A 27,804-nucleotide genomic window follows, 5' to 3' on the forward strand; every position below is an offset into this window, starting at 1 on the left:
ACTCATTTTAATCAAGAAAATGTCACAAACACGTTCTCCGCAGGTATTATGAAGAAATACTTACAAATAATGAAGTTTGTTATTGCATTAATACTGTCTTACTGATATCACCAACGAGATACTGTGAATATTCGCACGCATTAATTTATCGAACACAAGTAACTGGTAAATTGATTATTTCTAGCTGGTCAATGTTTATAACAATTCTTTTTGCCATCTATGTAGACAAGCTCTCCCTTGACCATCTTGCCATCTAATTTTTTAGCAAAAGTAATTGATAGAACTCATGATACAGAATAACCTTTGAACCATGAATATTTGCACGCATTAAATTATCGAACACAATAGACTGATAAATATCTTATTTCTGGCTGTGCATTTCATATATTCTTTTTTACCGATACGTCGTGTGCAATGTAGTTCGTCACAGAAAATTTTAACCATTCTACAATCAGCTTTGTCTACTGACCATTCCCAGGACCATAGTGTGACGATCGAGGTAAAATCCAAATCGGTCTTCAGTCTTTTGCCAGCCTTATGGGAGATTGTGTCACTTGGATAATTCGGTGTTTTCGAACGCCCTCTACGATATTTTGTGGCTGGAGTAAGAAACAGAAGACCACCGACGGTATCGATACACAGTATCTCGTCGGTGTTATTTCGATAGAGTCCGCTGTCCTACCACAGCATCTTCTACAGGGTCGGTAATTCAGAACCGCAGAGAGAAGAATGTATTGCATGCAATGTCTGTACCGATCTGAGATTTTACGCAGCAAATGATTCTTGCCGTTTTCACATTGTATGGTGTAGGAGAAACGGCAAGTATTATGAACATCTGCGAAATCCTATCCTACAGAGTGGGAAAAATGAAGCAATAAGAATTGCAGAGATGAGAGAAAAACGAGGAGGAATAAATTAGTCGGTAGAGAACCAGTTATCTCATATGTAGCAGCACAGTTGAATATTAAAATTAATAAGCAAAACCAGAAGGGAATAAAATGAGGATTTACAACCTTTACAACCCCATAAAATAGCCGAATCATGATCAAAGTCGAAAATGATTCTGATACCATACAAAAATTAAAAGTAATTGCAATGAACTTAAGTTACAAAACTATTACGATAAATAATACAATTAATTACAAATACTGCTTGTACTGACCTAATATCTTACACACAATATATGGGGTGGTCCACAAACAAATCCTTTCTCAGGAAAATTACAAAAACCGTTGTAATGAAATGTGAAATATTACATGTTAAATTGTAACAGTGTCGAGTGAAATAGGATGAGATAATTAAGAAATAATTTCGAAATAATTCCAGAAGCAATGGTAGCATACTTTCTACTGTATGCGTATATTATATAATATTAATGAGGCACGCGTTAATGAAATGTGGCAGAAACGGTATTAATAGCGTTTAAAATGTTCAGAAGTATTTATAGTTGTGAGATCGTTTTTATTATTACGATCCATGGTTTCACACACAACCGTGGAGTAACGTATGTATATGTAAAAGGTTTCTGTAATCATAGGTGAACAGACTATGTCGAGAGGCTCATCTCCGTTTAAGGGTGGGGGCAAAGTGAGAGTCGGTATAAAAGGTGAATTCTTTACTTTCGTGAAGCCACAAACGTGTCTGGACCCAATCGGCATCTTCTTTTCTCCAACTGCTACCTTTTTCCAAGATGAAGTGTATCGTAAGTAATCGATCTGTATCGTAATAACTCCATTTTTTGTTCTCACGTATTTTGGAAATTAATTTTTTCGATAACAGAAACCTCTGGCAATTCTTAATTTGATTTTCAATTAAATGTGTCTAATGTTAAAAATTACATGTACAGTTTATATAAAAATTTTGCGTTAGTAAAAGCTTTAATGTCAATAATATACGTTTTAATTTTATGAAAAATTACTTGGAATTATTATAAAGAAATAGTAGTAGTTGCTAGTTTCATGACCGAACAACCCTCAATCATCATGATTATTGGAAGTCAGATCAATGGAAGGTTAATGATCATTAATATTAGCATTGGAACGTGATACAATATGTAGTAATAATTTTGTATGGATAAAATAGACATTGTTATCGTTTTAAATTTTTGTACATTTTATCTACATGCTCTCAAAATATATTCACATACTAAACAAACGTATTGTTGCAAAATGAAAAGAATTGTAATATTGTAAGAGATGAGCTTCTAAAATTGCACTATTGTGAAATATACGGAATAAAATATTCTATGGTATTATAGAATATGTTGATTGGAATATTTAATATACTGTAAAGCATAAACACTAAAATATTTGACATTATAAAATATAAACATGTTTCATTTTTCACTGCAACTACGACTATAGGATAATTCTTTAGGCACAATGTTACAATTTGTAATACAATATTCGCAAAATCATTTATTAAAAATTTTAATAATTTACACTACTGTAAAAAATATTGACAATCTTATTAGTCTCAGTGTAATTCATTAATTCTCGTGTACTATTAAAAGTATTTGATTACAAATCAAAATAGCCAATCAAAAATAATAATTGAAAAAAGATCTCAGTAAAAATATATCATAAATAACTAAAAAGTGTATTATAAAGAAAGTATAACAGATTATTCAAAAATAAAATATAATTGTATTTTAACCTAACTTCTAATGTCAGTTTTCAAGTTTTTGTAATACAATTACTATTTCCAATATTATCAATAGTTCCAAAGTTAAAAAGTGAATTTTAAAATAGATAACAAATGGTAAAATTAATTTCTATACTGTTACAAAAAGAAATATATCTTTTGGGTTAAGGAGAATGAATTTTATGATTGGGAATCAACAGGAGGATTGTTAATTAAAGGGTGTACAATTAGTTGATTAATTGAGGGGCGTATGTCAAAGAGGGGCAAATTAATTGTTCATTAGTTAGTTAATTAATTAATTGGAGGATGTGTGAAGTGAAGCAAAATGAATCGCATTATCGGGTTCGCGAACTCTTCACAGGTCAGGAGTAAATGACCTGCGTTGGCATTTGCTTCTCACTTTCACTCATCTTGCTGCCTCTCCGAGGATGTTACAATGGGAATACCGTTGTTCGATCCTCTGCCCTACTAAAATTCCGTTTCATCTCCATATAGGGTCGTGCAACGTTTACGTCACCCGTGACATTAAGGGGTACATGTGACCTTATAAAAACTGACTCCTTTTTCAATTCTTTCTCTCGTGATATTATTAAGAAAAGTGTTGGAACACTTTTAGGGGGTGTTAAGCAGCATCCTAACCTGATTACTACGTATTTTTTGTTTTTGAAAATCACAAATCAGCGAAATGACGGAAAAGGAACAAAAATATATAATAATTTTGAAAAACAAGGAAGCAGTGAATGTTAAAAGAAATTCCTTCTTTCTTGTTCAAGACTATATTGAATGGCAGAATATCAAAAATAAAAATTATTAATATGCGACCGATAATTGTGCGCTTGAAAAATGTCTTTTACAAAAAGTAAAAATTAAAATTGTTTAATCAGTTAATAAGAAACTGGTGGTTATTTACAAAAGAAACTTCATTTTCTGTTTCTCAAAATTATAAAATGCTGGAGTGTAATAGATAAATGTTTGCTATTTTGTAAAATATGGTGATGAGTCATCACTGAAGTAAAATTTTTTTCGCATGCATGATTAATTTCGATTTTTTGTAGTGCATTTTGTGATGTATTCCCTTAAATAATACTAGGGGGAATTGTGTGTGTTATAATTGCCACTTTTTTTGCAATAGGTGTTAGCTTTGGTTTTGGGTCTGGCAGTAGCTCAAGACTCGAATTATCATGCGCGCAATAATTACCACGATAATGACAGACAAGCTCCTCCGATAGAAGAAAGAAAACCCCATAGTACCACCCCTGTCCCTATACTACATTGGAACAAACAGCAGGAGCATGATGGAACTTACAAAACGAGGTATTATTATTTCTGTTTAATTTATGAAGTGTGGTAAGACCTCTGTTATGCGAACATCCATTATCAAAAGTGTTACCATCTTAAAATTTGCGTCACGTTCTAAATTCCCATTATGGTTGACTATACAAATGAGGTTGCATTTAACCTAGTCAAAAATTCTTGAAAATTTATGGCTATAGTAAAAATGTAAACATTTTGCTTTCAAACATTGACGAAAATCTACACCTTTTCCCGTCTAAAATGTTCAATTTTTGGCGACCAGGATTTTAAATTAAAAAATTTGAAAAAATCCTATAATATACATATGTCACTACAGCCACTGTGTGGCAATTTTTTTTTTGTAAACTTTCACTCACATTTGAAAAGACAAATGGAGGGTGACACTTCGCACAGATTATTTTACTACGACAACCAATCAAACGTCACATTTGGTCTTTAATTAATTTAGGAACTTTCACCGATGATTTTGTCGGGTTAATTTTGACCCAGAGCATAAACATTTTTTAAAATTAGTAGCACTAGTTCTACTATATCTAAAAAGAAGTAAAAGTAAAATGGCCTGCCACTTTTCTACCAAAATAGCTTTCTAAGACTTAATTTTGACCCACGAATATTCCGTGATAATTTTTGCACAACAAATCTGTAAACTACTGTAAAAAAAAAAAAAACAAAAACACTTCCTACCGAGATTATTAGATTATGTCAATAGAGCTGACATACTGATTGACCCAGCCATGGGTCAAAGACTAAAAAAAAAAATGAAATAATCATCGGTGGATGTGTTAAAAAATTGCTGAATAAATCTGTAACCGATCTCACCATAACTATTTGCCATCCCGGTAATTGCGAAAGAAGGTCCATCATTCATTTATTAAAACCTTGAAACCTGCGGATGGACTTTCTAGACAAAAGATATAAATGTTAGGCGAAGCATAATCGTTGATATGAAATGTCGAAAGAAGTGTTTCTTAATCGCCGGTTAATGGTAATTAAGTGTATATTGTGTTGGGGCCGAAGGGCCGGGTGTTTCGTTCCCACAAATCTGAAGTGCGTGTAAATTATTCGCAGTTATGAAACGGGAAACAGCATCATCGCGGAGGAGAGCGGTTACATCAAGAAGGTAGGCGAGGGCGAGGAACAAGGAGAGGCTTTGGTCCAAGAAGGAAGCTACTCGTACACGAGTCCCGAGGGGAAGCTGATCACTATTCACTACACAGCTGACGAGACTGGCTTTCACGCGACCGGCGATCATATTCCCACGCCGCCGCCAGTCAGCGAAGAGATACAGAAAGGCCTCGACCTCATCTTCGCAGGCATTCGTCAGCAAGAGGTACGGCGGCGCGGCGGTGCCGGCCCACGGGCTCTCTCGGGCTCTCTCGGGCTCTCGGGCCGGGGGACTCCCTCTTTCCTCTTCTTCGAACCATCTCGGCTCTTACTTTCTCTCCATTCAGTACACTCTCGGCGTTTACCTCTTTCGACTTTTCGTTTTACTCATCTCCGACGATCGTTGTCTCCAATTTGTACCGGGTTGCGTAACCCGGCACCGGTTGAGCAACCGATCCAAATCGCAGGGGTCTGGTAATTGATCGTTTCGGCCGGGTTATGGTATCTCGATCAACAGAAGGTTAACTTGATCCGAGGAACAAAGAAATTCGGGAAAAAACGATACGATGGAAATTCTTCCGCCTAAAACATTCCTGAAGGACCGTTCCGAATACGCTGTGGCCATTAATCACCCGAGAAGGCGCATGTGACTTAAATACTTGAAAATACCTGAATGATTGAAAAATTGGGTAGTAGCACATTTCATACTGCTAAAGAATGATATTTTTGTGGGGACCTTTCGAATACATCTTTGATGATGGTCATTTAAAAATGGACCGGATCAACAAAGGAAAACGCAAAAGTCCTGGAAATTGATTGGTTGAGACTGATGGTTCCTGGATCAACAGAAGTTCAATTTGATCCAAGGAACAAAGAATATTTGGTTTTTGATGATTGCTGATCTTAGAGAAGCTATTCTTAGTAATATGTTGCAACTTTGTGAAAGGAAGTTTGCTGATACCCTGTTTCAAACTACTAAAAAGTGGTATTTTTGGGGACATTTTTCGAATACAGCGCCTTCGATCGTGGTTATCTCTAATTTGACCGGGTTGCGCAACGATTGAGCAACCGATGAAATTCTGAAGATTCTGGTAATTGATGGTTTTGGCCGGGGTTTATGGTTTCTGGATCAGGTTCTGAACAAAGAAATTGAGATAGCCGGTTCAAATTTTATGTTTGCTAATTGTGGGGTAGATATTCTTAATGTCTAGTGTGTTGCAACTCTGCGAAAGAAAATTGGACGATACCCCATTTCAAACTGCTAAAGAGTGATGTTTTTGAGATCCTTTGAACACAACACCTTTGATTGATGATTGTTTCCTATTTGACCGGATTGCATAACTTGGTAGCGGTTGGGCAACCGATGAAGGGGTTCAGGTTATGGAAATTTATGGTTTTAGAAGGGCTTGATGGTTTATTTCCGACCGTCGGTTGACATTTAATGATAGCTAAGTTTTGGGGGAGACATTCTTCATTTTTAATGTTGCAAGTTTGTGAACAATAATTTAACGATGTCCCGGAAAGAAGATTTTGAAGTTGGAAAAGTTGGAGAACTTGAAAAACGGCAGATTACATGGACTCATTTTGACGTGTAATGCCTTTGTCTTCAACGTTGCTAATTTCTCTACGTTATATGTCTACGTTGTCGTAACTTCGCCAAACAAATTAGACCACAATCTATTTGGGCTTGTCTTAACGACTTGAGCTTCTATTTTAAATCCAAAATTGTATAGAGAATAAAACCATGTTACCCAGTGTAAAAAATGTCTTCAAGAAAAAATCAAATTAGCTACTTACAGTGAAGTAAATTTTTAAATTTGAAATTTTCGTCTATTTTTCAATATCAAATTATGTTTAAAAACAGCACCGCTTAGCAACGTAAAAAGAAGTGGTCTCCGCTTTGGAAGATGAGCCCAGCTAGATTGTCATCCTACTTTCTATCACGAAGTTACAACAACGTAAAGATTTACTGATTGCTTAACTTTGATCGTCGGTGTAGATATTTTCAGGTTCGTGCACATGGAAGTTTTTTGCAGCAAATTGCGTGAATGTCTTTTTTTGTGACTCTCATTACATCTTATAAAGTACACGTTCAACAATAATTTTTTCATGCCAAAATAATAAATAGTAATGAACTAACAAAATATCAATTCCAATACTAGGTGCTTCCAATTGAGGATAGAATGTTGCCTATATTGATACAAAAAATGTAGAAGAACATTTTTTTGTCTAAGGTGCTCAGCTTCCAAGAAAATCGAATTTGAAGATACTCAATTTATAGCTCTGTGAAACTCAATTTTCTCGAAAATCAAGCCTCGGCTAAAGAAGACTTCATTCTTCACTTTCTATTTATTGTTCATCGATTTTTCATGTGAAAATGTTAATTGCTTTTCAGGAAGCAGACGCGCGAGAAGCAGCACAAAAGTTGCAACAACAGCCGCTGAACCAACAAGTAGATCGACGAGACAATTACGACCGAAAGTTCCGGAAATGAGAAAGTGCCGAAAATTAAGTTCCGCTGATGTGCACCCGGCGTGCAGTGATGGTCAAAGAATATTTTTTCTGTTGTATATTCTACAGTTTCTATCGAGCACAGTAGAATTTTCTACGAAACATAGTATTTATTTATAAATTTATAAATTATTTATTACGAACACGTGAACAGCTCAAAACTCGAACAGTAACAAGCCTCGTCACTCATTGCTGCAGAAGCAACGTTTTTTTTTTTATAATCATTCATATTAGGTAGAAATATTGTATATACTTTTTTTAATTCTTTTTTGCGCGCTGTTATCGCCTCCATTGTTTAGTTTATACACAATGCAACTTGCTTGCCTCATGCACCATCTTGATGACCACTGCTGCACGCTACTCTAGGAAAACCAATAATTAAGTCGTTAAATTAAGAGCAACATAACTCAATCAATTTATCCATATTTAGTTTTCATGAGACACACGATTAACAATGTGATTTGTTTATTCTCCTTCCGTGTTCTGTAGAGAGAATAATCTCAACATGAAAGCTTGCAATAAACGTTTCCACGTGATTTATATAAAACACCATGTTATGTAATATCCTCGTTTCATCTTCATGCTATTTAATCGGTCTAAAAACTGGTTCAGTCTCCAGTCCATCTTCTGAATATATAGAAAGCTATAATGTTATGTAAATAATCAATATGAAATGCTAGAACCTCTGTTTTTCAATTTCCTTGTTAGCAGGAAATTAAAAAATTCCATGAATGGGTGATAAAATTGAATATTGTTGAAATTCAAACGTTTCTATAGAGTTTAAAAGTTTTTGCTCGTGACTCGAATTATCACAGACTTGAACATCGATGCCTTCCGCGTTACAATGATATTATAAAACTTGACGTAGGATTTTCTATTCTTGTGTTATTGTACTTTGAATGAAATTAGTTCCCGCGTTTCTGTTTTATCGACTTCGTACATAATAGATTCCTATCCTATCGATTGCGTAAATGTTACCGCACGACAATATAATAGATTTCTTTTTTATCGACGTGGTATATAGGGATTCCTATTTTACCGATTACCTTCAAACCATTTGACGATCTACTAATCCCTAGGATTTTAAATATTCAAATACCGAAGGTTCCATCAAGATCAAATTAACAACGAAATTCTGTTCACCTGTATTACAGGTCTTAGTTTAATTCGTTCGTGTAGTCATCGGGTGTCTGAAAGTACAAAAACAAAGTTCTCGTCCAAACAAGCTAAATTGTACGTTAGGTTTCAATGATTCTGTTAGGCAACTATCGCTACGCCTTAACGTATGTTATCCAGCCTAAATTACGAGTTACGCATACAATATTTTTGATATCGGTTCAAGTGTCCGCTAGCATCTTGCTTTCTCCTTAATACTAATGGAACATTATAAATAGTGAAGTTGTTTAATATGGCACCTAGTGTTAACAACTGAAGAAATCTTATAATTTCTTCGCAACATTCTTTGAGATTACTGCTGTCTGTATTTCTGGGTACCCCGTGCGGGTCTTGGGGGCGAGGGATCGTACGGTGTTCCAGAAAGGCCCACGAACTTGTTATTTTTCTGATGAACAAAACCACCAGTGTGTGGGTCCGTTTTATAATAAATTACTCTCCTGATGCCAAACGGATCGACGTAACCGAACGATCCAACGTTGGAGCCAGTTGGCTCCTGTTCCTCCTCGTGGTACTGTCGTTTTAGGTAATACTGGAATCCATTGGCAGTGGCGTGCGTCCCGTCGTAGGGAGGATACCTGGCAACACCGCCTCGAGACACTGGCGTCGACACTTGGAAATTATTTTTCAGGTTGCTGTAGCGAGCACTGTCGCCATTGTCGGAACGTTGAATGAGGTTGTAACGGCTGTCGGGATGCTGGGAATAGCCTGCTCGATTTGTATTGTAATAGGCATTGTTAGTCGAAAACGCTCGAGGTATGGCGGTAGTGCTGTCGTAATAGCCCGAGCTTATGTCATTTTCGTCTAACGGGGCGACGCTGGTTGGTTTCCAATGTCTGAAGCGAAATGATTTCATTAACAATTTTACAAATTTTGGAACTGTTGGAAAATATTGTTCTTTTTCCATGAAATTTTTAGGTTAAACTATACTGAAAATTGTATGCAGTACCTGTAGGGGTTAGGAGGTCGTGGCGGGTCCACAAGAACCCCAGTTTGGGGTGGCACACTCTTCGTTTCGGCCACGGCGTCGTAAATTGGTCGGTCCTTGCCCACATACACCATTTTCGACCTAATTAAATCAGAGTAATAGCAATTTTTAAATATTGATCTTTTTTAACATGTTCATAAGATACACTATTATTCTTTAATTTGTAATTTATAATTTGTAGCAACCGGGTTCTGTAGGTAACGTGAAGTTCAACTTGCACAGTTTGTGTTTGTGTCTCGGTTTCAATTAAAAAATGGTAAATTATGCGATATTATTTTGCTCACCTGAGGATACGAAATCCATTGCTATCAGCTACATAGTCTTTGAGACGCAGGTACCCCAGAGCATCCAACCAGCCTTCCGTGCCAATCACTGTACCATCTACTAGCCTCTTTTCTTTTCGGTATTGTCCATTTAACGTTTGATAACGAAAATGTCTTTCCGGACCTTCGTCGGTCTGAATATGATACTGTGTGTTTGGGGCGAAACTCCAGCCACTATTATTATCCGCACTCCCCGTATTCAGACATAGTACTGTTACCTATAACAATGTAAACTATGAAATTATGAAAAATGTTCCACCTACGAAAAATAATTTAGAATTATATACACTGAAATTAGAATTGTATAGGACATTTATTTGAAAAGTCTTGGTCTAAGCCCATTCCTCGGGGCTGTGCTGTGACATAGATCGTGTAGGGCTACTATTTTCTTGCGGCATGTTTACATTTTTTTTACGACCAAGGCAGCTCGAGCTTCTTGGCTTTAGTGGAGGGGATAGGCGAACTGACTAAGATCGTGTAGGTCCGTCCGGCTTAGATCAAGACGTTACAGTATAATATTTTGAGGATTCCCCAAACTACAATTCTATCTCAGGTTGTATTTTTAGAACCGTGGCAAATGAACTAAAACAGTTTTTTTTAATCGATCTTTACTAATAAATGTTAGATTCCGAAGAAATGCGAAAAATGTACATTCCATTGGGATGAGGATTTCCAGTGGGCAGAACTCGTAGAATCTCTAACGAGATTTGTAGTTCATGGGTGTGATCGGTATAAATAATTTCATGGACTCGTGGTAATTATCGAGTGAATCGGCACCACTATAAATAGGTGTCTCATCAAATGGGTGGCAGAGTAATAATGTCAGGCCTCGATGTATTTAACATTCATTGCCAATGTTCAGTTCCTACTTGGAAGAACGACCTTCGGTTTTTATATGCATGCGTAGCATGCTGCGTTAATGATTTGTATGTCTCGATTAGCAGGCTAACCACTTAATAATCCGAGACGAACGTTCAAACTTTCTATGATTGCAGTTTTACTTTTATAGAAAATATTTTGTTTACAATAATCAAAATCACACCTTCCCTTTTCGATCATCGTCATAGTAAAATTACCTTCTGCACTGTTCAATTTTTAAGTATCATCTTTTTTTCGTAAATATATTAATTATCAAACTTTTTTTTAAGTATATTAATGAAGGGTTAATTGTTGTATAATTGATGTATAGTTTTAATTTGTGAAGGACACAAATGACTTAACTTTGTAATACAGTATTTAAGTATTCGTTGCATGAATGGGATATACAGATGTGCAATATAGGACACGTTACACATCATAAACGCATTACGTAATCAGACATAGTGATCAATGAGACCGGTCTCTTTGTTTTCTTGTCTTTTTATATCGGATCGAATGGGTTAGACTAGGCTGGTAGTTGCAGGCAATGTGCAACGTCTGTGCATTCAATGCAGAGGATATAAAGATTGTGATACGACGTGCAGTTTTCGTGAACAAAAATCTTCAAAGAAAAATGTAAAACAAAAAAATTATTTTATCAATGAAAAATTAAATCTTGAGTTAAAAATGGGAAATGTTTAACTTATAACTTGGTGAAGAAATCGAATGAGGATGTACATCTATGCTTATTTTAATAATTTTGCATCAAAATTTGCAGTCTAATTATCATTATTGACAATGCATCAGTTTTCTATGAACATTAAGACCGTCAACAATTATAATGTTTTATTTAAATTCTGTTTCTTACCATTTTTTTTTTGTATAAAAATTCGCAGTCTGTTCATCATTATACTTTTTGATAATGTATCAGTTTTCCATGAACATTGAGGGTGTCAACAATTATCTGACCACCCTCTATGCTTCGAACAGAACAAAATAACGGCTGGAGATCGTGCACAGCGATTCTGATCAGGCTGATGGTATAGAGAGCGCATGATATGGCACAATCGCATAACGTATAGGAACAAATGGACATTCCGCTAAACCGCACGCATTGCCACAACATTCCCCGCATCATTTACCACAGCACCTCTGCAGCGATGCATCTTTCTTTCGAGTAGAATGGAAAACGAATAGACTAGGTGATTAACCATTGGTGTAACGCGATAGCTCTCGCAGCATGATTTTTATTCGCCTCTTTGGAGTATATCCTGTCCGGTACGTTCACCTAATCGCTACATTTACTATTGCTAAAAGACCCATAGAAATGCTCTCATGCATAACAATAATTAACAATCCTTTCTCCTAAGAATTTCCTAATACATTTTTTCTCGTCACTGTCCGGGTTGCTTTTAAGTTTATGTTGCTTATGGGGTTATCAAAACATGTTATTTTACTTCTTTTTAATGACCTGTTTTTCTAAATTGAACAATTCTTTTCATAATATTTTTAATCATATTTTGTCGATGAATCACAAAATTTGCTCAAATTAAGTTTTAAAATAGTGCTATGGTTCTTTTTGCGTTTTGCGTTAGAGCTTATGGGAATGTCACAACATATTTCTTTCATTTGAATAACCTCTCCATTTTTTTTAAACGTGGAAATTAGCTTTCATGATAATTTTAATCCAATCTCCTTGAGAACCATTTTGTTCAGAGTGAAATGTTAAATTAAAATTAAATTATTGTTCAGAGTTAAATTAAAGCACCGTAAAAATTGGATGCACCGAGATTTCATACGAGCGTTTATGGCAACAATGCTATTAACAGTCGCGTAACACAAGAGAGAGCATGATAACGACTATTATTCCGGAGATTAATTTAAATGGCGAGAAGAAAATGCTCTCTTTCAATTCTTTCACTCGTTCTTCACGCATCGTGAACGCCTGAGCTCTTGTTCAAGCTTGAACTGACTATACTTCGACATGAAGTTTCCTGAATATTAATTACTGCAGCATGCGTTAATTTACATGCTAGAATTTGGTATTCAAATTGTCGATTCATTATGATTTCATTTCATTTTTTTATAGATCAAAGAGTTTAATGCACTTTGTAAGAAAGAGGATGTGTTTAGCACCATTGACAGCCATTTTAGAAATATTTTTTAATGAATGACGTCTTGTTGTTCCATTTCACTTTAAAAATATGGATATTATGTATATCAATTCATTTTAGTTTTTAGTTATTATTGACCTATCCAATTATCAATATTGTAGAAAGGGATTTGTCAATAAATTCTTAAAAATTTACCAAATTAATATTGTTGGTATATAATCTAAGGTTGCATAATGCAAATACTCGAAAAAAGTTAAGGAAAATGCATATTTACAATTATTTGACTACTCAAAAAATTTTGAAACACTATTACACGTTAATTTTCATAAAGTAATAATTATAGTTCAAGTGAAAAATTTTTTTATAAAAACAGTAATTGAATTTCACAGTTGTGAAATAATATAAAATAAATAGTCGTGTAAGGTCATGATCGAAACCTACCATAAAAAAGTTCAGGCCACTTAGTATCCACAGAAACATAGTCGCTGGAGTGTCGATACAGATTTATTAAAATTATATCACCATCCTTCTCTCTTCCTTGTCTTTTTTATCACTGCCTAACTTGGTATACTCATCTTATATCACGGATAATGTAATGATATAATTTCTGGAAATTCGTAATACACGTTAATTAAAATTGAAGTAATTTAACTAGTTTTTCCAAAATGATTACAAAATTTTGGAAGTCGGAAAATGTCTTTAAATACACACTGCTACCCAAAAGATTAGAACATTAATTTTCAATAGAAAAAAGCTTTATCAAAAGTTCAATTTTAAATGATGCTGAAGTATAATGAAACAATAATTACAATAGTGGTATAAATCTTGATTACAATTTTTCTTGCTTTTATAAGAATAAAACCTTGAACACTTAAGGATACTCCAAAACGTCTAAAAAGATAATTATACTGCTACTACACCTTTTACTTTTAATTGTAACTATAATTAAAAAATTAATAGTTACAATTATAATCCTCAGTTGCAATTTATTTTACCTTCGCAACGATAAAAACCTGAATAACCGAGGACGCTCGTAATTACCAATAAAAATAATTACACTTCAATTACACCTTTTAGTTTTAATTCCAATCGAGCTCATTCTCATGAAAAAGTAATATTTTAAATTAAAAATTGATTAAAGCCTCGTACCACTGATTATTTAAAAATCCTGAGAATGTTCTAAAAGTTTGGGCTGGCAAGGTGTATTGACAACATATTCTGAGAACAATTATAGTTAATTTCCTTTGATAAAACTATTCAAGGATCATGCACGGTCATAATAGCTGTCCACTGCACTTACGGCGCACAATACGCGGGTTATAGGAAGACGATGGACATCTCTTATGACTGTCAGCGTATCTGAAGTCTCTTCTTTTGAAAGTCAGAGTAAAACATAATAAATTTTGTATGGGTTATTGTACGATGTGATGAACTTTTTGTGGAGTCAATTGTGCAAAATAAAAAAAAAAAGAAAAAATATATCGATAAGGTGAGAAATAAGAGAGAAGGAAGAGTACCACCGTGTGGACGAAAGCAGCTCGAGTGCCGGCGAGGCGAACACAAACAGTGCGGCGCGGGAACTGAGTCCTCGAATGGGCGCTTTGTGTTTTCAGAGTATCGTCAACCATTCTATAGATCTCGAATCTTTCCTCGCGGGCTTATCCCTACCTCTTCAAGGTGCCAGCGACGTTTTTCCTGTCCGGTAGAACCGCACCTAGTCACCATTATATTTGATCACTCTACTTACATTTAAAGTCCCCTCGTGCCAGCTCATTGTTCGTTTACAATGTTCTAACTAGACTGCGTATCGGATGCGGAATAATTATCCGCATTCGATTGCGACACGCAGAAGCTACACAAACACAGTTATGTCTCTTCTTCATAGTTTTTTTCCGGTTGAAAACAATGCAACAATATTTTTAAATTATTACGTGTTTCTACCGTTTTGCGTTTGATCATTTCTGTCATAACTCTGCGGGGAAAAATCGGAAGATGATCTGGCTAAAATCATTTCAAAGGACAGAATATACACTTTTAATACTCCAAATTGTTTTTTTTTTAAGACACTTTTGCAGTAGCAAGAAAAATAGTTCTGTTTCTGAAGTATTGTACACTTGAACATCTCCACCCAGATTGAAACTTTTGACTTATTATAGTTTAGTGATAAAAATTGCTGTAGCAGTCTACTTAGGCTCATTTTAAAGCTTGGAGTCTCTACTTTTGAAACTGCTAATTTGTTAATTTTTTTGCGCGGATACTTTTGCATAAGAAAATTATGTATTGCAACATATACTGACGATTGAAATTAGAGCACCGCTAAATCTTTGGTCAAAGATTGTTAATGTTTTACCTTTTATAACTTTGTGATAAATAATCAAACGGCGGTCTACTTAGGCTCATTTTATAGCTTGGAGTCTCTACTTTTGAAACTGCTAATTTGTTAATTTTTTTGCGCGGATACTTTTGCATAAGAAAATTATATATTGCAACATATACTGACGATTGAAATTAGAGCACCGCTAAATTTCTGGTCAAAGATTGTTAATGTTTAACCTTTTGTAACTCCGTGGTAAATAATCAAACGGCGGTCTATCTGAGTCCATGTTCAAGCTTGAAGTTTCTACATTTAGCGCCGTTATATTACTTTTTTGTTAGGAATTTCCTTGTAATAGAAAATTTATCCAGCTGCAATTTAGTAATTTCTCTGTAGTACTGTAATGTAGCAGTTTCTCCACTTTCGCTTTCACAAATTGATTTTTGCTCAAAGGTGCTCTCAAAGCAGCAAGAAGAAAAAGTAAATAAATTCACTAGAATTATTTAAATAGATAAAATTTTTTAATTACTTTTACGAGTCTCTTTTTAAATGTAAAAACGTCTAGGCAAAAAGGCGAGGTGGCAAAAGTGAAAACTTTAAAATGAGTTTAGTTAGATTATTATTCCACTTTTTAAATGTGGAAAATTTCCATTGGATTGTTAGCGCAGTTACGTGCCCGTGTAAATTATAACATCTTTATCTGCAAACATTGATTTCCGCGTTATAATTCAACCTAATTACATTTCAATTTACTCACGGGAAAAACCCGTTGGTATTACCGATTGCAGCGGCGACGTGAGAACGAACGTGAAAACTCGATTATACAAAACAGACTGCATAATAATAAAATATGATAATCGTGTCGAGAAATAAATGAAGTTTAATTGCATCACTTACTGAACCTGAGTTTTTGAATGTTTATAAACAGTCACTTGAGAAACCTTTTTTATTGTAATGACTGTTTGTTTTAGCCATCGAGTTTCTATCGCCTCTGAACAGTCATGCTGGGAATATGGAGGTCGGAATCTGAATTTTTACAATTGTTTCTCGATTACTATACGAGGTATTCGAACGAATCAAAATGCAAATAATAAGTGCATGTTAGATCTACTATATACAATTTTTTGAAAAATGTCAGGTTACTTTTTAAGTGTGGAAAAAATTATTCCGAACATACTCTTATTATTCCGAAAATAACTTGAGCAACCAAGAATATGGATTTATAGTCTTTACAACAATTTTTCTTAATCTAAGGAGTTCGAATCAAATTATAATTTGGTAATTAATTACCAAAAACATTATTAATACAATGGCTTCAGCTGTTATGTTTTCGTTCAAAATGTTAGGTCTCTCATTGTTGGTGGAAGAGAGCGATTTAAAAGTGGTTTTGGAAACTGGCTACAGATGTTGACATAGAAATGATGTCAACACGACTGCCAAGTTGAATTTCTCTAGGCGATCGGCGAATTGAGTCTGTCGAAAAGAGTGGCGATCGGCAGCGACCGGTATCGACAGCGATGACGCTACCATAGTGAAATTCCAGCAGGTTTCGGCCGAGAACGTCGAAACGATGAAAGTTGACAAGTATTATCAGAATCACATATAAGAAAGCCCAATTTATCCTCTGGCAGCGATCTGTCGGTCGAGTTTCACGATCATATTTTCTCCTTGGTTTGCATCGCTTTCACTTTTACGAGCCGAGGATACACTGTACACTCTGAATGAACGTACACGCGTGTGCACGTGCATGTACGCGCCGACAGGGGGCACACAACAACGGGACCATAACAATCGTTGCCATTAAACCGTCTTCTGTTGATCTAATTCGAGAGCGCGACAGTGGTTTCAACAAATTCTTTGACAAAAACGGGACATCTGCCAACAATAGTATAGTCGAAGCGATGTACTACATTTTTTCTTATATTCCAATCGTTAAAATTATGAAGTGAATGCTTATCAAATAAATAAATTTATTTATCAGGGTGTTTCCAAAATTTTCAGAAAATGAGAAAAATGATCATAAAGAAGTAATTGTTTCGGTAAGTGTCAGACGCATAGTTTTAAAAATCCACTCCTGAAGAATCATTTTTTTCTTCCCTTTACGAGTGGTTTAAAATTTTGAAACAAATGTATGAAGCAAAGCCAATGCGAACTTTGCTATTTGTTAAATATCTTGTATAGTAATTGAACAACATATTTGTAAGTATTAAAAACAGGTTTTCAGGACATGCAGATGCAGAACCTAAATAATAGTTTTTTTTTCAATGAATATTCTAAGAAGAAATGCAGGCGGCGGAGTTAATAACGTGCATATTTGTTATTATATTGCAATGCATCTTATAGTCATATCGTGTACCATCGTAAATATTATAAACTGGTTTTATCGGCAGGTGACCTTCAAGTTGCTCTCGGAATCCAGTCTTGAATAATCATTTTTTCTACCCTTCTAGAATTAAAAAAATGTGGCAGACCCAATTTGTTTTTATTATGTACGTTTGGACTTGTTCGTGTGCCTCGTATGGCAACTATGAAAACCAGTCGTAGAGGTTCCGACCTACATTTCTCTAGCAAGTGAGAATAGAATCAATGACATAAATAACTATATAAGTAAATTTTTTATTTCGATTAGAGAGATGAATTTTTTAAAATTTAGTAAAAACCGTACTGAACACAATAGTCGTTAAGAAAATCGCTATCCCTTCTTCTTCTTTATCCGAAATACGACGAGAGACGGTCCCGAACCGTCGCCTTATATCGAAAGAAAACTATAGCGAATAACGGCGTGGGTCAGAAATGACTCCGGCATAGGCCTAGAACTCCCAGGAGTCGAAAGAAGAAAGGAATTTTTATAGTTAACAATAGGCTTCTGGCAAGCAACGTGTTGGTTGAAAAAATCGTGTAGATCGAGGAGGAGGCTACGGAATTTTTCGAAATGGCTTCGTCACGAAGTTAACTGATGACCTCTCACCAACATTCGACACGCTGTCTTCACGGTAGTTGCTTCGCGGTTCAAGACAACAACGGAGAATAATGAAACATGACTGCATAGTCTTCCTGTATAATAATCGAGAAATCCTCGATTCCGAAGTGCAAAATATGCCGGCATTAATATTCACTGTTATCTCGCACCTTCTCATTCCGCCGGGTATTTACGAAACGAACAATAGGCGGCGATGAGAAAAATTCTCATGGCTTATTGGCAACAGACAACTGCCAGGAAACAGATACGATCAAAATATTGTAATCTCTGTCAACGCACTTCCATGTTGCACGGTGTGTTGCACTCATTAATATGTGCAATTTATCAAAATAATCATCAGCTCCTTCGTTATTTTCTTTGTTTTGTCGGCGACGTTTAATTACTATGTTGCTAACTAAATGTCAATGTTAACGAAGATACCACTATCGCTGTCTAAATCTACTTTTCGAACAATCAAAGACAGCGAACGGTTTTTTACTCATCTCTCTGTTTCCTTATATTAATTTTATAAAATTGTTTTGTCTTTTGCTTGTCCTGCCACAAACAAAAATAGCATATAATGATGTATTATACAATATAATTATTATAAATTCTGAAGAGTGTTTACACAGTCGAGGCCTGGGAAAACAATTTTTATTTATGTATCTGTCTCTTAATTTAATTTTATACTACAAACATGTAATTTATATTGTGTCTCTAAATTGATTTTTAAACAACCAACCATTTCGTGAAACAACTTTTGTTTATTTGTCTGTGCCTTATTTTAATTCAATGGTAACAATAACTAATCTAAATCAATTCTGTATTATTTTAACAGTCTTATTTTTATTTTGTACATTACAATTATTTTATTTTTGTCATATTTATTTTTACGACGTTATTTGTGATATATTAACTTCACTCATTTTGTTGTAATGAGAAAAGCTATGTAAGCAGTTGTCTAAACGTAAAATTATAAATTATGAATACATAGGATTATAATTTAATGAAAAATAGTGGCATTTGTAGAGAAAATCAATTTTATATGTATGAGAAAAATTGAAAAATAATTGCTGCATGATAAAACCGAGTTGCGAGTCCATCGTCATTACACCGACTTTCTTTTTGCATTGATAATCAGAGACGTAACCTACTTATGTACACCAGAATTATATAATTAATAATGGATGTATATAAACTGATAAATAATAATTCACAAAAAATAAATGAAAGCCGTATGCAAAACTCTTTATTGCTTCTATTTCGATTAGAGCAGTACTCGAGCATTTAAATAAATGAAAAACAGTATTCGAATAATTCCAATTGGTTACAATTTTCAAACTACTTTTAATACTGAATGCAATATTACTAATGCAATTAATATTTTTAATTCAAAATTTCATTTTACACATGATATACTTACATAAAACTATTTTTAGTAAAATCATTTTTAACGAAATGGTAATAAAGTGATGAAATGTTCGTTAGGTAAACGATGAACAGCCATCGAACAATTTAATTAAATACTTTTAAAAACCTTAGAATTTTGAAAGTACTTAGTATAATAATAATGACTGACTTTAGTCATTGGACCGGGCGCTCGGTCCGTATATATAATAATAATATTGCAACTAGTGTTTTTAATGCAAAATTTTGTATTTATCAAAACACGTGTGTATTTGAACCATTCCCTCAAAATGATTAAAATTAACAGAGATTCGATAAAAATAATAAAACGGGAGTTAAATTAATTAAAATTGAATAAAATCGTATAGCAATAAGTAAGTTCAGTCACAATAATAAAACTAAAGTAAAACTCAAAAGACAAAAGTAACAAACAAGAACTCAAAACAATAAAATAGTTACAGGAGTCTCGATAAAAAAAGAATGAAAGAGATCTGAAACATGACTTAATTTAAAATTGTATTGTAGGAAGTAAAAAGAAAATTAGGCAGGTGTAATGATAGTGATAGAGTATTAATGACACAACTAGCACGTCAGACGTTATATAAACTTGTTTATATTTTATTCAAGGTGGCCAGAACGTCCCGTGGGTTTCGATTAGCGTTTGACAGTGGTAGAAACGGAGGAACTCACCGCGAAAGACAATGCCAATGGTGCCAGCCGCATTTTCGCGGACGAAATTCTCGGTGAAAAGTAATTCCCCGTCGATATTCCGCAAGGGTTTCGGGAGAGGAATCCTTTCGCGCCTAATAACACCCGATGACTGATCCAGCGTCGGCCAAGTCGCAGTCGAATCATACTCAAAGGCCTACGTGAACAAGCCAGGCACTCCGTACTTGGCAGAGTAGGCCGGACCTACGCCTTCGCAATTTTCCTTTACGGATTATGATATGGTTGCCTATTTAAGGTATGCCAGATCTGGGCATAAATTGTTTCGGACGCGGAACTGAACGGTACACCTTGACATCTTTATTATTTCTGTTTTTTAATTCGCTCCGGTAACGTAATATTACCGTATACGTGTAATACGTTACGCGATTTTACGAGGAACATTCGTAATATCATTATTTAATACACATCGCGGCATGCAAATCTCGATAAAGTAATCCTTGCTTAAAATCATTGAACCGGTATTCAAATGTTTCCCGAGATGCACCGATCCCTACTATAATTTAATATACCTATATATTTTGATATAGTTATATGGTACATTGTTATACTAGATTATTAGAATATTTTCCACGATATTATTAATCGTTTTACAGTTAACGATATTGGCTTATCCGTAATATTTATTGTTTTCAGTAATAGTATTTTATGCAAAGGTATAATTGAGTATACTATGTCTTTTTATTATTTTATATCTTCTTATATCTTTCCTTACATCTTCAGTAATAATATATCATATAACAATACAATTTAATGTATTGCCGTATTTCATCAGCAATATTGATTGCAATTGTCTGAATTACTTCAATAATATTATTGTGTTATAACGTGTAGGCCCGACCCTGGCTCCAGAGGAACTTTTGCAAGACCTTGAACGCATCTGATAAATCCTGGCAGACCTTGCCTCCCACCTTGTTTTTCATCTTTCGTTCATTCTTTTTCCCTAGACTATATACTCCCCTAGTACTTCGCCTCCCCTAGTCTTATCCGTTTCCTAGTTCTAATTTTTTCCTAGTATGTAGTCCCATTCTTTCTTGGTTCTATTTTTTCCCTAACCTCAGTCCTCAGTCCTCAGTCCTTGTCTGACCTTAGTCATTTTGCTCGTGTGTCCTCGTTTCCCCCCTAGCCTCTTCACTAGTCGCATTCTTTCTCCAGGCCTAATTTTTCCCTAGCATCTAGTCCCATTCTTTCTCTAGCCTTATTTCCCCTAGTATGTAGACCTAATTTTTCCCTAATATCCCCATCTGTTTTCATCTGTTCTCTAGTTTCCTCCCTAGTTTCTTTCTTGTTGTCTCTTTCTTTTAACTCCTTTTTTCCCCCAGAAAAGATCATCGTGTAGGTTGGTCATTGTACTTTGCAGTATCCATAGTGTGCAAAAACCATCAGCTACAATCACGCAATAAACAATTATTTAACAAAATAGTAATCCATGTGAAGGAAAGTTAACATTTGTATAGATTAGTATAAATGATTCTTGTTATTTTGGTCACAGACATTGCATGCAATGATTTTCCTGTTTAAGGTTCTGAATTACCGACTTAAACTGGTTAACATTTGTCGGTAACATTCGTCAATCAGTTTCAGCGTTTCGCCACTACGTAAAATGGCGCTATTGTTAGCTTTTACCGATCTTACAAGTATAAGCACAAACGAGGTATAACTAATACCTCGTCTGTGCTAATACTATAAACATGTATGTATACATATATGTATGTATTAATTATGACACAGATGTTATCAGAGAGAACATTTTTCTCAGTAAAATTTCCTCTTGGATATTATCAAGTTATAATAGTCTATTTAAATTGTCTTTTTTGTAGAATGCTGCGATACTGCATTTTTACAAATTTATAGAGCAAACTAATTTTATTTTGTCAATACTAATATCTGTTGTTTGAAATTGGAAATACAATTGTAACGAATAATTACACATACGAGTTTTGACGTTCTCGTTCAAAATTAACAAGTATTCATTGCAACTGTAAATTGTTCAATGCTGATTATCATTATTTGCGTGCTTAATAAGTCGATAATTATATGTATTAATCATTAATTTAATTTTCTCTCTTTTCGAGTGAGAACATTGACAACTGTAATATAAATGAAATCTTGATTCATTTGTTTCTCTTATTTACAACAAAATTTGTGATGGCTGTATAACCTTTCGGACAAAGAATCAAGTTAAGAATGAATAAATAAGAATGTGAAGATTTAAATAATGATTTGAAATTCAAAGTTATCGGGATGGATGTTACCAACACTTCCACAGTTCCAGCCAGTTCCTCGTACGATGGCGGGAGCAACAGATATTTCAACAAATTCAAATATGACTCGCCGCCAGAATCAACGGTATACATTTTTCCCATTAATTAATTTCTCTAAACTAATAGAAATTATAAAATGGCAGTAATATTTTATATTTTATTACATACAAAACGTGTTTTCAATTCCACAGGAAGCTATTGCAGAATACATTAAATTAAAACGAAATTGTTTAAACAAAGCAATAATTTCATTTTAATTTGAAGCACTGTTATGGTGATGTTGAAATTTTTTCTTTCAGTAAATGGAAATATTTTAAATCTACTGAATTAAAATTCTTTGAGATGATTAGATTCATTTAATTAATTTCTTTAAGATGACACCGTACAAATGGGGAGCGCAAAGTACGGCATATTGTTCGAGGGACGAAAAGGGCGTAGCTAAAGCACTTTCTAAAATCAATCGTGATTTGAAGATTCTTCAAAACGATATTTCAACAATAGATGCTGCGCGAATGAAGGAGGTCGATGATTTATTCAAAGTAATCGTTTCTATAAATATGTTATATATTATAAGGTCCAATTATATTATAGATGCGTTGTAAATTATGTTAGAAGTATAAAATAATTTATAATCTATTATTATGAATAAAATTTTATTCACTTAAGATTAAATGATTATAAATTGTCATAGATATTATTATTTACAGGGTGTGCAGATTCATCGCAGTCAATACAAAGACCATACAGGTTCTCGTCATCCCTTACAATATTTCAAAGCTGATTGCTACAAATATCAATGCGCACCCGGAGCAACAACATCATATTTCTCTAAATACCCACAAAACTATGTCGAATACAAAATACCTACAATTTTACCTCTTACGTATCAGAGACGAAGGCACACACCTTATTTACCGAATTTATCCCTTACTGGCATTTATAGTGAATCGAGCTGCGCTGCTTACAAACGATAATTTGTTAATTTATGCTAACCGCCCGAAATAAAAGTTAAATGAACCAGAACAAGAATTGAAAAAATAAAAAAATGGAATCATTCTTTAATATTAATTGTTTAAAAAAGAAATGTTGAACCGTTTATGGTCAGGTAAATTTGCTGTACTTCTTCTAAATATTGAAAAATATTTATGACTTATGAGATTGCATGTACTGTTGTCGTGTTTTCCTTCGAATTAAATCCTTAAAGAGAGTGCAGTGAAGAATTCTGGAATTCTCACGACGACGTGTATGAATTCTTCGCGTGAAATCGTTGCAGTCCGATTGAAGACCATTTCTTGAAGCACCTAAGCATGAAATTCTTCAAAATGTCAATCCTTATATTTTACAAATTAAAAATAACAGAAATGTTGAAGGTGGTCAATGTTATTGAACCACCCAGTATATGAAATAATATTTTTCGTTCCGGTAGTTTTTAGTTTCAACAAAATTTTTCATAGAACGATAAAATCATTTAACGTTTAATGTGGTTTCTCTAATAATTCTGATAAATACTGTTTAGTAATAACTCCCAATAATTTTAATCATTATAGTCCAGCAATTATCAATACATATTATTTAAACTCACCATTCGTGCAATGCGATCTGCCATCTCAGTGGTAATGCCCTGAACATCGTCAATGTCGTTCCCTGCCAGTTTTTTAATAGCCTTGATTAAATCGTCTACAGAAATGATATTGTCACTGTCCAAATCTGCAAATTAATTAACTAAATGATTACCATTAACGAATTAATGAAATATTTTCTTCTCATTAAATCGAAGATTATTATATATGTACGTGCAATTTGTGTATGCAAAACTTTGATAACACAATCTCAACATTCCGTACAAAAAAAGGACAGAAAATAAAAAATGAACGATTTCCGTTTTTCTTATCGAGATAAAAAGGTGATCTTGAGTTTTTGTATCATAATGTGCAATAGTTGAATCTGCGATTCCAAAGAATATTTAGTCGTGAGTAAAAAACTATGGACGTACATTGGCTACAAAACCATTGACGTACATTGGGTAAAAACCTTTAATTACCGAGATATCATTCAGTGAAGGACACGCCTGAACCGCAAGGTCAAATATTATATATTATAATACAAAAACTCAAGGTCACCTTCGTATCCAGTGAATGATCACATTGTATGCATTACACTAATTTAGGTGGTATAGTTAAGTGACACATTATGCATACAATCAAGTGATAATCAAAATTAATTAAAATTAAACGAAATCGGTCTAATTAAAATTAAATGAAATCGGGTCTAATTAAAATTTACCGAAAATGTCGAATGCCCAAGAGGCTCGCACTTCGTCAGGACAGTCAGTGCAGAAGGCCGAGTATAAATCTAAGACGTCTTCGAGGCTCAGGTGATTGTCTTTCTGTGAGGAGAACACTCGATATATCGAATCTCGAAATGGACTACACTGAAATCAATTTATAACAAAAGATAAATAATACTACAAAAAATAAGACGATTAAAATATTCAAAAACAACTCACAGTATAAAATACAAAGATTGTAACAAATTGTATAAGTATATAATGAGAATCACATTTGCGAAATAATATCAATGAAAATGGACAGTAAACTTCGATTTAAATAATTAATGCAGTTACGTGAACTGTAAAGTTGAGTTTTATAATTTCATTTAATGAATCCACAATATTACATTAATCACATACATTTCTCAAATGTCTATATGAGTAGCAATATCGAACTTACTTGAATTTGAGGCAGTATTGTATCTATTTGTTCTGTAGTAAAACGATGCTGAACATTTTCACGCAATTTGTTCGGATCTACAATGTTCAGTAGATTGACAATGCTAAAATTTTGAATAAATAATTTTAAAATAATTATGAAATAAATGATTAATAAATAAACTTTTCATACATACATAATAATCACAAAATGAATGCATAATAAATAATATGAAACTATTGCTTACCGCAGTACTTTTCCTTTCGTCAAGTATGTCAATTCTGTGTAGGTGGAAAGTGTGTCTTCGTCAAGTATGGTTTTGTATGGCGCCGAATTTCCCATAGTGATACAAAATAGAAAATAAATTGTAACGAATTTCAATAATCGTACCACTGAAATGACAACTGTCAATCGTGCGCTACTGCCTTCTTATCAGTGCACTGATAACGTACTATCAGATGTATAGGGATTCATGCGAAGGTGTGTCATCTTTTCCTTATTGTCCATTTTCGCGGAATTTTTCTTAGCACATTGTACTATCGATAACATAAAGTATACGATAATATAACAAACATTAGTTCGCATATCATTGAATTTTATTTGTATCTTTAAACGAGAAAAACAGAAATTTTGCAAAAATAGACGACCAGTAAAATTTATTTCAATTCGATAGTAAGTAAAGTTATTCCGCTTTTTCCACGTCTGCTCGTTTTAAAAATAATTAAGCATACGGGTGTACATTTTTAAAATTTGATGAAGCACTTTAACAAATAATAAATAAATCAATAATAGGTTAATAAATAATTTAATTCCTATAGTGATAATAATTGAATAATCATTATCCGAACCGCGTCGATCTCAATTGATTCGTGTAATTGATGCTTGTTTTATAAATTATGAAAACTGGCGGTAAAATTTGAATTTGAAAAATTCCGTGAAGCAGCGCCGAGGGAAACTAGTTGCAAATAAGTAAAGTGACTAATGTCCGCGATCTTTCTTCGTGTTTAGGAGCGTTTAAATAACCGGTCGCGTAAGAGCTGCATATTCATGGGCCGTATAAATAACCGCGGGAAATTTAAATTGTAGAGGCGCGCATCGCGTATCTACACTACAGAATTCTGAAGGATTCACCTCGAATTAAGCAGCCTATAGCGCAGCACGTAAGTGATTAAACCGATTACACGTGGAATGCCGGGAATGTTGGCGGATAGGGAATAGGTTTAATTAGACCGTCAATGAGCGGGCTTACTGATTGGAAAACGGTCGTATTACGCGATTTGTACGCTTGTCGGGAATGATGTACTCCGCGAGAATTGGCCGCCATCGATTCCCACGACGCTACAAAACACGCTAGAATCTTCGCGATTCTGTTTTGACACCCGTTAGAATCGATTCATGACTTTAGTGAATCGTAATTATTCCAGAACTTGTAAGGCATTATTTGTTTCTATTTATAAAAGTAATAATAATAAAAATTAATACAGGCACAGTAATTGGTGCCCTCACACTAATTCCCTAGTCCCTTACAAAAATTGAAAACTAACGCGAAGTGCAATGAAAGGGAAGACGATCCTTTCCAAAAAATTTAATTTACAAAAATCTTTACAGAAACCTTTTAAAATTTAATTTGCAATTTTTCAGTATCCTCTTATTGCACTTTGAATGAAAAATGTGCCTCTAGCATAATGCTACCATCTACCATCTATACTATCGTAATTATAACTCCTATTTTAATCAAATTTTTATGAGGTACTAATAAAAACATCTGGAAAGATCCCACAGAGTAACAAGGCGTGGTTCTCTATAGTTGTCAAGACATAAATTGTCGAAGCTTTCAATAATTCGGTCGCCAACTGAAAATCACTTTTGACCCTTTAATTTTTCTTCATTCCTTCGTTTACGTTCAGCTGCACTGCAGTGGCTGCGACGCACTCGATTTTCCCCAGAATTTTTGCATACAAATAGAACACACAGAACGAAATCTGATAATCTGATTTTCGCTGTAACTACCCTCCGTCCACGATAAAAGGCTCAAACTTGTTACAATATATTTTTCCTTCGCAACCTATCGGACGCGCAGCTTCCACCGTCGGTTTAGAATGCTTCAAAGGCATTTCTCGATCACCCATCCGACTCTGTCTTTTGTTTGCCACCGAATGACAGCGTAGAAAAAAATTTAAAAGCCGGGTACCGAAAGTTTTAACAATGCGAAAACTTTGAGGGTTGATTTCACCAGAAATGGTTTTTCTTGAAAAACTCGCTCCTGGTGTCCACGAGAGGTTTGTCCAGAACCCTCACATCATTTTTGAAAATTTAATCCATGTGGTAGAATTCTGCGCAAAAGGGTAGAATTCTTTTTTGGTTCAAATCCTCGAAAATAAATTCGAGAAACGACTTC

The 27,804-nt window shown here is 34.3% G+C and overlaps 4 protein-coding genes across 7 annotated transcripts; 2 read left to right on the forward strand and 2 right to left on the reverse strand.

Annotated features, from left to right (window-relative positions):
* The first annotated feature begins 1,407 nt into the window (after positions 1-1,407).
* Positions 1,408-8,581, forward strand: Cpr49ah (cuticular protein 49Ah). Its single transcript, XM_076795885.1, has 4 exons — positions 1,408-1,702; positions 3,776-3,957; positions 5,026-5,287; positions 7,457-8,581. The coding sequence occupies exons 1-4, from the start codon at positions 1,691-1,693 to the stop codon at positions 7,553-7,555; spliced, it is 555 nt and encodes a 184-aa protein (XP_076652000.1). The 5' UTR covers positions 1,408-1,690; the 3' UTR covers positions 7,556-8,581.
* A 124-nt stretch (positions 8,582-8,705) lies between these two features.
* LOC143358608 (uncharacterized) lies at positions 8,706-20,542 on the reverse strand. 4 transcript variants are annotated; one of them, XM_076795881.1, is made up of 6 exons: positions 20,399-20,526; positions 14,546-14,742; positions 13,470-13,635; positions 10,018-10,274; positions 9,695-9,814; positions 8,706-9,581 (listed from the first exon to the last, which is right to left on the reverse strand). In XM_076795881.1, the coding sequence occupies exons 3-6, from the start codon at positions 13,506-13,508 to the stop codon at positions 9,041-9,043; spliced, it is 957 nt and encodes a 318-aa protein (XP_076651996.1). In that variant the 5' UTR covers positions 13,509-13,635; positions 14,546-14,742; positions 20,399-20,526; the 3' UTR covers positions 8,706-9,040. The 4 variants fall into 4 exon arrangements, with proteins under 4 accessions (XP_076651996.1, XP_076651997.1, XP_076651998.1 ...); XM_076795882.1 differs by having other exon boundaries at positions 14,329-14,742; XM_076795883.1 differs by lacking the exon at positions 14,546-14,742.
* A 2,490-nt stretch (positions 20,543-23,032) lies between these two features.
* Positions 23,033-23,681, forward strand: LOC143359408 (uncharacterized). Its single transcript, XM_076797346.1, has 2 exons — positions 23,033-23,237; positions 23,406-23,681. Exons 1-2 carry the CDS (start codon positions 23,073-23,075, stop codon positions 23,670-23,672), a joined length of 432 nt encoding a protein of 143 aa, XP_076653461.1. The 5' UTR covers positions 23,033-23,072; the 3' UTR covers positions 23,673-23,681.
* Positions 23,682-23,766: 85 nt separating this feature from the next.
* LOC143359407 (calcium and integrin-binding protein 1) lies at positions 23,767-25,876 on the reverse strand. Its single transcript, XM_076797344.1, has 5 exons — positions 25,654-25,876; positions 25,428-25,530; positions 24,982-25,129; positions 24,281-24,405; positions 23,767-23,999 (listed from the first exon to the last, which is right to left on the reverse strand). The coding sequence occupies exons 1-5, from the start codon at positions 25,746-25,748 to the stop codon at positions 23,889-23,891; spliced, it is 582 nt and encodes a 193-aa protein (XP_076653459.1). The 5' UTR covers positions 25,749-25,876; the 3' UTR covers positions 23,767-23,888.
* Positions 25,877-27,804: the final 1,928 nt, after the last annotated feature.

Source organism: Halictus rubicundus, chromosome 11 (genome assembly GCF_050948215.1).
Source record: "Halictus rubicundus isolate RS-2024b chromosome 11, iyHalRubi1_principal, whole genome shotgun sequence".
Classification (NCBI taxonomy): Eukaryota; Metazoa; Arthropoda; class Insecta; order Hymenoptera; family Halictidae; genus Halictus; species Halictus rubicundus.